This window comes from Odontesthes bonariensis, chromosome 24 (genome assembly GCF_027942865.1).
Source record: "Odontesthes bonariensis isolate fOdoBon6 chromosome 24, fOdoBon6.hap1, whole genome shotgun sequence".
In the NCBI taxonomy this organism is placed as follows: Eukaryota; Metazoa; Chordata; class Actinopteri; order Atheriniformes; family Atherinopsidae; genus Odontesthes; species Odontesthes bonariensis.
In genome coordinates this window covers 20,504,010-20,515,150 of record NC_134529.1, presented here as the reverse complement: position 1 = coordinate 20,515,150, position 11,141 = coordinate 20,504,010, and the positions used below count along the sequence as shown (strand labels likewise).

General features: G+C 44.2%; 1 protein-coding gene across 2 annotated transcripts; it reads left to right on the top strand.

Annotated features, from left to right (window-relative positions):
- Positions 1-616: 616 nt before the first annotated feature.
- On the top strand, positions 617-9,012 carry tbx18 (T-box transcription factor 18). 2 transcript variants are annotated; one of them, XM_075458779.1, is made up of 8 exons: positions 617-1,104; positions 2,348-2,510; positions 2,919-3,020; positions 4,152-4,323; positions 4,643-4,810; positions 5,651-5,715; positions 6,983-7,077; positions 7,475-9,012. In XM_075458779.1, exons 1-8 carry the CDS (start codon positions 870-872, stop codon positions 8,002-8,004), a joined length of 1,530 nt encoding a protein of 509 aa, XP_075314894.1. In that variant the 5' UTR covers positions 617-869; the 3' UTR covers positions 8,005-9,012. The 2 variants fall into 2 exon arrangements, with proteins under 2 accessions (XP_075314894.1, XP_075314893.1); XM_075458778.1 differs by having other exon boundaries at positions 2,345-2,510.
- Positions 9,013-11,141: the final 2,129 nt, after the last annotated feature.

The following is an 11,141-nucleotide window of genomic DNA, read 5'->3' as shown; positions in this document are numbered from 1 at the left end:
ATGTGATTCTATATTTTTTTTTCCAGTTAAACTACAGTGAAACATTGACCATTTGTCCTTTAAAAAAAAAAATACTATTACCAGTAATTATTACCATTACACTTTATGCCATAAAGCTATTTTCTAAGGTGGAACCATGTTTTAGGTGGCCGTGCAACAGGTGGTAGCCGATTGTTTACGATTTGTAATAAAGAATGCGCATGTGATGATTTTTTTCATGCATCTGGTGATTACGAATTGATGTCAGCCAGCCACTTTTGGTGATAGTCGCCACGCGCAAACATATCTTGGAAGTATGGACTCTTTAAACTCGGAAACGGGGATTTCTATAGGTGGTGGCCGCAAGTGACCACCGTAATGGTCAGATATGCAAAGCATGTCGGGCCGGAGTGTGAAAATGCGCACAATTTGCCCACAGGGACGTTCCTCTCGCTCCTTCGCCTGAAGGCATGATTCATGCACCGGCTCTGCTTTTACCTCATAAGGCGGCACGAGCGGCCCCCACAGCGGGCGGGACAAGCGGAAAGTTCCGGGGGGCTGTGATTCCTCGTGATTGGTTGGTCTGCGCTGTGACTGACAGGCTCGCTCTCTCCGAACTCTTCTCTGTGCTGCTTGCTGACAGTCTCCAAAAGTCCACACGACACCAACGGATAACGGAGACACTGTCCCAGCTCCTCCAAGGTCCCTCTGTTAGTCGGTTCCAGGGCGGAAAACTGACCCCCGCGCACGGCTGTGGATGACCGGCGGGGTTTGGGACTTTTCATTCGTTCCTGCAAGCCCGTGTCGCCGCGTCTTCTACTTCTTCTTCTACTTCTTCTTCTTCTTCTTGTCCTTCCTCTCTCTTTCCGCTTCTCCGAGAGTCGAGAGAAATGGCAGAGAAGCGGCGGTCCCCGTGCGCGCTGAGTGTCAAGGCGCACGCATTCTCAGTGGAAGCGTTGATTGGGGCGGAAAAAAGACGCAGAACGACCGGGGAGGATGCCGAGTCCCCAGGCTGCGAGGATGGAAATGATGTTTCGGATTTAACCGGGAGCCCTGGACTGCGAGCAGGCAGAGCGTGCGCCAACGACCGGGGCAGCGAGGCAGAATGTGCAAGTGACGGATCCCGTAAGTGATTATAATAAGAAGAATAAGAACAAAAATAATAACAATATAGCCTATGTTTAGGTGTGGTCATGCCAGAATAAAACTATTGTTTACGAACGCACCCCTTCTAACCACAAGGCCGTGCATTACTCTGTTGCTACATTTAAAGGGGGGAATGTAGCTAAAATCCGAACTACTCACTGACACTTTTCTTCTGATTTTAATGCACGTAGCGTTTCAGAAAAAAATACACTTAAAACAACAATAAATAAAAAATAAAAATTCCGTAGTAGTTGGCTCAAAATGCTGATTCCAAAAGAAAAACAGCGGCTGGCTTTTGTCAGAGCCGCACGGTGAGAGTTTGATATCACATCAGTGCCCTGGTCTTGTAAATATGAGCAGCGAGTGTGACTAATGTGAGAGGGTTTATGAGTTGTGCTGCAATCATAAACACGCCAATTAGCAGCGTATAAAGGCAGAGAAAGTGCCTCGGAAAGGATACCGAGAGGTCTGCGGAAAGCTTGAACCAACCGTCCCTGACAAATTGCAATCTATACAGGGAAGTTTAAAACGCATTTGGTAGATGATTTCTTTGGCTTGTTTGGCCCATAATGCCCATACATTCCTCCCCACATAGGCAGGCCTGTGTCGAGTAACGTGAATAACAACAGATACGAGACACATTCACATTAGGGTGTCCTCTAATCATATCCAGAATATCCAAATAAATTTCAACCCAACTCAAATGGAGATAATTATGTTCTTGCAGTAGACCTCAGTGCGGCTTTGTCTCAATTTTTCTCCTTTTGCTCTGCACTGCATATATCTAACAACCAGTGCAAAACTCTAATTGTTAGAGAGCCAAATAAGTCCAATGTTGTTGAGAGATTTTGAGCAGTATCCCGGTGGTATAACTTAATTAAAAAAGACTCCCATAATGTGTCATTTTTCTAATCATCTGGTAATTGCTTTGTGAATAAAATGTGTGACATTTTCGTTGGCTGTGCCTTTTTTACGTTACTGCAAGTGTGGAACTGGACAATTTTAACGATACACTCAATAATAAGTCACATTCATAAATATGAAATGCTGCCTAATTTTGGCTACAAATCTTTGGAGTTGACTTAATCCGGTTAATCCTGCTCTAATGTCACGGTGTTTATACTTTGGGACAAAATTCCTTGTAGGTGAGTCGTTGCTCGGCTGTGGTGTGTGTTGTTTACCCATCGGTGGTGTAAAATCTTTCCTCGTTCCGGTGCAGCAGAGAGCGGCGAAGACGCGCTGCTGGAGAGCCCGCAGCCCGCAGCTCCGTGCGCTGCGCCTGCAGCCGGGACAGGAGAGGAGACCCGCGTGGACCTGCAGGGATCAGACCTGTGGAAACGGTTCCACGAGATCGGCACGGAGATGATTATCACCAAGGCTGGACGGTAAGGCGTAAATAATACTACTACTAATAAAAGAAATGCCTGATGTTCCGATATTAACTTTGATGAGTGGGGGATAGGAAAAACAACAGAATTGCGCGCAGGAAAAAAAATGGAACACGCGGCTCTAATTTAAAGAAAAATGTTGGATACAATTATTTTATTTTAAAAATAAGCTAAAATTATTTATTAGAAAACTTAATAATAAGAGTATAAGTTAAGGGGCATCAGCTGAGATTTAGCAGAAGTGACCAATAATTATTTTTAAAAGGCCAACATCTCCAAAGTTTATGCGTATTAAGCCGCAATTATTCATAAAAAATAAATAATAATAAATAAATGTATTATTATTATGTATTTGACTTTCTTTAATATTTCCGGTGTTGAGGATTTATTTGTTTTTCCTTTCAGGCGGATGTTTCCTGCTATGCGTGTAAAGATTACGGGTTTAGACCCCCATCAGCAGTATTACATCGCCATGGATATAATCCCCGTGGACAACAAACGCTACAGGTAAGACGCAGGATGCGACAAAAAAAAAAAAAACAACAACTTGCGATCCTGTTCCAAATTTGGTAAAACTGAATCAGATTTGTTCTTCTTTAATTCAAACCAGATTAGAAACGTGTGAGATGATCAAAGTGAGCTGTTAGAGGCAGTAGGTTTTGTAGGACTGCAGAAATTGGCTTGTGGTCTTAATTTAGACTCCATATACACAGTTCGTGGGACAGCTTCAAGGGTTTTCAGCTCAGCCCCAGTTCTCTCCACAAATGGCGCTTGGCATCGGTGTTTTTGTCACGGCGGTTTTGCCGTCCCTTTTGGAGAGGGGCCTTTTGGATGCCTTTAACCTCTCTATTCTGGAGGGTCAAACCAACAAAAGTCGTTATAAAGCAGAAGAAAACAACGTGTGACTGCGGCGGAGTCAGTAATACAGTCTTTTGCGTGCTGTTTGCTCCGTCATTTCCAAGTTTCAGAAAACTTGTTTATGTGTGAATACGTTTTTATCGGCGTGGTGGAGTGATGGCTGACATCCCGAGATAGGTTGGGAGTTCATATTATGCGGTGTCCAAGCGGCTTTATGCTCACGCACTCACAGCTGGCCCGTAGGACGCAGAGTGCGGGTTCCATCCAAACGTTTAACAGCAGGTGATCAACAAACCCTTAAATAGTTTCTGGGTTTCTTTCTGAAGCTTAGCCGATAGCCTGTGAAGTGCCCTTAGCGTTTTATGCAATGACGCCCCTATTCTGCTGATTTTGGGGAAAAAAAATGGATAAAAAGCTGCTTTAAAAGAGGACGCTATTCTTTTCTGCTGCTTCAGTGTTTTCACATCAAATGATGCACAGATGTTAAATTGGTTTATTACATTGTTTATTTTTTAAATGTTAGCCATAACAAAGTCAGCAATTTGATCATAATAATGTGGGTTTGAGTTCTTATATTTAAAAAAAAAAACACTTTCCTCTGATTCCTACTGCTAATCTCTGTCACAAATCCCAATGAAAACAACACAGTTAATTACACGTAATTAGTTCCCAATAGCACACAAAGTAAAAAAAAATATGGATATATGAACTCTCAAAATGGACATGGTTTCCGTCTCCCCTCTCGTCCTGATCATTATCCCGTGTGTGTGAATTGTGAAGGTACGTTTATCACAGCTCGAAGTGGATGGTGGCAGGGAACGCGGATTCTCCGGTGCCTCCCAGAGTGTACATCCACCCGGACTCTCCGGCCTCAGGAGAGACATGGATGCGCCAAGTGGTCAGCTTCGACAAGCTCAAACTAACCAACAACGAGCTGGATGACCAAGGACATGTATGTCATATTTCTATATATTCTTATGATACGTCTGTGCTGTATACTTACCTTATAGCCAATTTAAAGGTCCATTATCGCATTATTATGTTATTTGTTTTTAGGATTTTATGTTTCTGGTGAAAATTCTGCACTAAGCTTTTTATGCTGCTGTGTGTAATAACTACAGTTTATCTAGCGTACGTTTATTAGGCGAAAAAATAATAAAGTTGGAGTGCATCCACGTGTCCGTCTGCCCACAAGTGTAAATATTATTGTTTGATTTCTATTGCCAATATGTAATTCAAGCCTTAATCACTCATTTCCCCTCCCTGCTCAGATCATTCTGCACTCCATGCACAAGTACCAGCCGCGGGTCCATGTGATCCGTAAGGAGTGCGGAGAGGAGTTATCTCCAGTGAGAGCAATCCCTGCGGGGGAAGGCACCCGCACCTTTTCCTTCCCTGAAACCGTGTTCACCACCGTCACAGCATATCAGAACCAACAGGTACAACAGCACAGCTCCTAAAGCCAACAGAACCGGACAAACCAAGCACAACACAACAAAGCACATGTCCAGCACGCACTGCTACGTGTGCAATGACCGTCAGCGGATAGATATTATGTTGTAGTTTTGGTGGTTACAGAACTATGTGGGTTAATGAAGTACATTTTTGTAGGTCACACTGCAGCGTGATATCTATAGCTACAAGTTTCAGGCTGATTTATGAGCAAAAGTTTAAGAGAAACACTTTTAAGCCTTAATAACCAGAGAAAAAGGACACTGAGACACTTCAAAGTCTCTTTTGCAAGCAAGTGTCTAGTGTCTCATAGTTTTTGGATTTTACTCACTCAGTTTCAAAGCTGGTGTCCTCTACAGGGGAGAGATCCAAGTGTTTTCTGTATTTTTGCACTGGACCAGTCAATTGGAGCTTTGAAGTACGGATATTAGCTGAGGTCAGCTGGCCTACAGTCCACGATGGCTGAAGTCAGAACATGGTGGCGATGGCAATAAAAGTCCCTTAGGATGCGGGTCACCGAGCTGGGCCTTAAACACCACCCACAGCCTGAGCAGCCCCTTGGCAGCCCCCACAGACACGAACAACTAAGAATGCACGCATACACCCACACAAATTCACTTACATGCGCGAGGAAACATGTCCACAAACAGACAATCAACAGTTAAGCATGCACACAAATGTATTTCTGTTTAGAGTTGATTGAAAGATTACAGAGAGGGAAATTATTCTGGCCGGAAAAAAAAAAAAAAAAAAAACTTCCACTGCAGAGTCTATATTATCGTGGACAGAAATTTTGGGAAATAATTGGAGTCTTATTTTGCTTTCAGATTACAAGGCTGAAAATCGACAGAAACCCTTTTGCCAAAGGCTTCAGAGACTCTGGTAGAAACCGGTGAGTTCATTTTAACCACAGAGATTTTCACATTATCTCGTGCATTAGGGGTACTGTGGGATGCATGACTGTACTATACCCTGGCTTGGTTGTGGTTTTTGTCACTACAATTTCATTCTGATTTTATGGGGAGCAAAGCCCAGTGTATATTTATTCATTTTCTAATGGAAAATGTGCGACAGGCCTTCATTAAATCCATCCTAAAACGGGAACAAACTAAAGTGAAAATCGCGAAGGTTAGTCGGTGATGCGTTTTCATTTGTACGCGCTAACTTTAAAAGCAAATTAATGTCGACAATTGGGCCGTTGCAGACACATGCTTTGAGAGGAAAACTCAAAGTTTGGCTGCAAAGCTTAATGGAGCGTCAGATTCCAGCCAACCTCAACATCAACAGCAAAATAATAAAATCAAGAGTGTCCCGAAGAAAATCTGTATAAACACATTTCTAAACATATATAAACACAGCATTAAAACAACACAGCAGTAAAACTCCAGCAGTCTCCAAACAGCCACTCCCCTGAGGCCTCACAGAAATCATTAGAGAGAGGAGAGGAGAGGAGAGGAGGCAGCAGGAGAAGGAGAATGTGTAGGACAGAAAATCTGAGAGGGAGGAAGGTAGAGAACAGCAAGCTGGATAACCCAGGGACCTTGACAGCTGACCCTATAAAGGCTGAACTCAGGAAGGCTGAAGAAATCTCCCCTTAAATATTACAGGAAGAGTTAAGCAGTTTGCTAAATAAACTTCTGCTCTGATAGGCTGCTTTGGAGCACACACAACCGCTCCGGGCAGCTTGTCTAAATTATCACCGAGGCTACAACCCCGTGGGGGGGGGGGACTTTTATCCTCACGCTAACGAGCGGTAACAGAGCACTCGCATTACACCGCCACATCAACCCTCCGCCCCACCTAGTGAAGGAGGGAGACTTGGATTGAGGGGGGGGGGGAGTCCCACCTCATAAATCGCTGCTGCGGCTTCCTGCTCCTTCGTCCTGATTCGCCCGTAAAAGCCGTGTGAAAGCAATTACCTCTAAGCACCCGACTGGCAGCAGCCAATCGCAACGTAGCGTTTATGCTCCTCATTACCCATGGTCTCCATAGAGATGGTAAGAGAGGCCCCACAGGCGACTAAGATGGCCGCCAGGTGGTTAGCATAACGTGCAAAACAGTGAGGCTTGCTGAGAGCTTCTGCATTTATAAGTCCGGAAAGTGAAAGACACGTAACATTGTAGATTCTGTTAAAGTCTGTGTCTGTGTGTGTTTTACAGGATGGGTTTGGAGGCTTTGGTTGAGTCTTACGCATTCTGGCGTCCGTCTCTACGAACACTCACATTTGAGGACATCCCTGGCATGGCTAAGCAAGGTGAATTTAAAGAGCTGGAGCCTTCTGGATAATGAGAATAAGTTATCCATAATTCCATCATGTCACAGTTGATCAATGCTTCCCACAGCATATATGCCAACAACAAATGTCTTTGTTTGGGTTTTTCTGCTTAAGGTTAGAGAAAACTTGTGAGGTAACATAAATATTCAGGGATTATTGTGCCCCCCCCCCGCCGACTTCTGACCTCTGACTTTGGCCAAGATTTTGCATGAACTATGAATCAGACTTCTATGGCTAATGCTTAAGATGGTCATTAAGTCAGAGTCGGTCCACCCCGTTTGGTTGATGCATCCCATTCCATCCATCATTTACCATATTTGAAAAAAAAAATAGCCTCACTTTCAGTTAAGTAAATGTTGGTTTCCCTTTTCTGTAGGAGTCCCAGGAGGTCATCCAGGAGTATCGTCATCTCACCTTCTCTCCACGTCCCCGTGCTCATCGCCTTTCCAGGTTTGCCCTCTCAGCCCGCCAGACTACACCTGTAGTCGGCCCACACACCCCCTCCACCGTTATGGCAACCCCCCTGAGCCGTTCCCCCCTCACAGAGGTCCATCCGGTTATGAAGGTGAAGGATTCTGTTCCCTGCCCCTCCCTGCAGCTCAGCTTGGCTATCTATCCAACCCCACACCGCAGGGCTACGCCGGTCTTCGCCTCCATACACCGCCTTACAGCCTGTATGGTTACACATTCCCCCCCTCACCACGCCTCGCTGCCAGCCCTGATAAAATGGCCACTGCCAGTCATCAGAGTCCCTTTCTTGGCTCATCTCCCAGTGGGACTTTAACAGACAGTATTGGCGTGCTCAGCGGAGGACAGCAGGGCTTCTTGTTTGACTCTCGGACTTTAGGAGTGGCCAGTAGCCAGCCGGGAGGAGGAGCATCACAGGTCACTGCCCATATGGGCTAAATTTGACTCGTGACTTGTCACGAAAAACAAAATTACTCCCCGGGTTGGGGAGGTGCTTTTGGCTCAGAACATTCTATGAATTAACCATCCATATGCTGACGCAGCATCAGCCTGAGCTGTGGACAAACAGAGAAGAGTGACAGATCAAGAAACTGCTTCAGTGAGCATATGAGCTTGTCAAAGTTGTATCTAAGGGGAATATTTTGTATCTATTGAGCATGGTTTTTACGACATGCGTGTGCAGCTGCAGTGGTCACTAAAGGAAACACACTTTGTGACCGAGGAGTCCAGGGAGCCACTGACACAACTGGAGCTGAATCCGGACTGGGCTCAAACTGGGCAGCTCCAGACAATCAATGCGAGCACTTCGACCCCTGGTAGGAAGCCCTGATGCGGTCACGCAGATTTCGCCTGCTTTTGGACAGAGCTCCGAAACAAGACGTGTTATTACAGGCCTCAGTGCTCTTTCAGTAAAGTGCACACATTGATATGCACTAGAGGCGCAGCCTTTTTCAGCACTCAGACTGAAAAAAATAAACAACAACCCTTTACACAACGTAACCACAGCCCTGACACATATTAACACGATGACATCGCGGCAATGAAAGGCCATTGGAGATCTCCCAGTTTTGCAGTAACGTGGTTAAAACTGTGGGAGAGTGATACATAAGAAACTGATCTACATATTTGACAAAACTTTAGCTCTGTGCACGTCCGTCTGAGGTTCAGAGACACAGACGTAAGGTATATCACTCTGTATATAGCGGGGAAGCAGGGGCGGGTGGGGGAATCGACGTGTTTATAAAGGGCCGTGTGACCCTTCGCACTTAAAAACCCCAATGCACCTGCTTCTGCTCTTTAGACTGGGTCAGGTGCGCGACGGCCTGCATCTAAAGTTGACCGAAAAGCTTTTCTTTGCAAAGACACTATAACAGCAAGCCCTTTGGCCCGAGGACATGAACGTGTTCTGTGACCTTTTTGAGCCAAATAAAATATGTTTTCATATCACGATGTTTGGAGGTCATCAGTATCTTACTAATTTAAATGATTTGCCATGGTTTTGGAGTGTAAATCAGTGTGTGTGGATGTAAGAAAATTCCTTTACGTCTTTCTCTATGAAAGCATTCAAAATGCAGCGTCTGCTTGAGAGGAAAAAAAAGGCTTATTTGTATTTGAAGCCATGCTTATGCAACTGTTAAAGCCAATGTTGTGCTTGTGATAAGAGCATTTATAGCTTGGACGGAGAATTATAGAATATCCACGAGACATGCCGAAAACTCAGGAAAAAAAACACGTGATCACACGAATAAACACGGATATACTGAGCGACTGAGACATCCACATCATCTTTATTGTGTAATGATCGTGTAAACCAAAACCTCCAACTCTGCAGAGAGAGGGTGTGTGGTGAATATTGATGTGGGTGGGAAGGTGTGGATATGAGTGTATTTGCGCACATGTGTGTGTGTGTGTGTGTGTGTGTGTGTGTGTGTGTGTGGCAACAGGTGGTTAAGTTGTCAGCGAATGTGTGACCTCGCAGTCTCAAAGTTCATGGAGATCCCTGAGAACTGACACCCCGCCTCCCACAGACATACACACGCAAGCTCACACAAAGTCATACTACACCGCCGAAAGCAAGAACCAAGATTCTTTGCATCGCCAAAGCTTGAACAAGCGTCGATCCAACTTAGCCTAAAACTAGGTCAATATGCAAAAAAAGTGTTTTTAGTGCGAAAAAAACGACTTTCTGAAAGAAAAGACAAAAGCATAATACTACAGCTGTTATGACATGTAATGGTAATTAGGATTTGTGCATGCAAAACTTTAGCAGCTGCTCATACTTGGAATCAGTTGGCTATAGTCTAAAGAGTTTGGAGACTTTCTAAGCCTCGAGAACACCCAAATATCCTTATAGACTTCCTGTTCCACACTCTGGTCATTATTTGCACTCAGATACATTTAAAGGTTAAGTATAAGATATTGTACAACCTCGATCCAGTAAAGAATGATGCCATGCTCCCTCTTTTTGTGTTTTACATCCTAGCTTCTCTCGGACAGTTTGTGGTAACCAGTCCAGCAATGCATTCTGGCTAAAGCTTCCCTTAGAAAGAGAGGGATGACAAGAGGAAGAAAAGAGGGAGAGAGATCTGTGAGCTGCTTGAAGGGCTCAAACCTTTGAGGTTTTGCTTTCAGTTTTAGCTCAGCTTATTCTGGACTGAGATTCTTCTGCTTTAGCGCGACATCCAGTGTGTTCTTCTAACGCACCTTTTAAAAAAAGCTCATGAAAACCGACAAATTGTCATTTAGCGTTTTATTGCAATCATTTCAAGCGTTTATTTTGGCCAATGCGTTTGCTGTGTGCTCCACGCCAAAGTCTGCTGAAACACGATTGGTCAATGCTGCTCAGGCTAGGCAGGACATCCGGTAGCAAAATCCAAATGTGCATAGGAAACATAGAAAAATGTGGGAAAACACTTTCGGTGCCATCAGTGCTTTTAATCCTTTAATGTCCTCCCATTCAGAAAAGGTTGATGTTATGGTAAAAGCATTCAAATTTTAAAAAGTACTGTCTAGTCAGTGACAAATTGTCCTCTGCCAAACAGTAGAGCCCGAGGTTGAAGGGTTAAGAAGGTTTGTAGGACTAAGCTGGCTGTCGCTTGTGTCTTGTACAGTTTTCCTGCAACAGGTGCCATTTTTAGCCAAATGTGGCAGGTTGTCAAGTAGCTTTGTAGTGACGAGTTGTTCCTAACTGAGCCCAGTGAAATACTGTCAGTAACCAAGCTGCTGCTATCGTCAAATAGGCAAAGCAGAAACACACAACCAGAGTCAAAAACCGGGTGAAACGATTCAGACATACTGTCAGTCCCATTTTTCACAAGTCTTTATTAAAAACCCTGAAATAACATTCTTGAGATTTAGTTATTACGTTACTGAGTCAACAAAAATGTACAAACCATACAATTTTACATTTAATAAAGAAGTTTATTACGATCTCGTGATCGTAAACAGTGCTCTTGCCGGCTGAATGAGCACGCTTCCATTAAAATTTGTGAAAAAACATCTATACACTTCAGCCTTTTTCCCACGGAGATAGATTGCAGCGAAGCATTTCTTGTTGTGGCGTCGTTGCGCGCCTT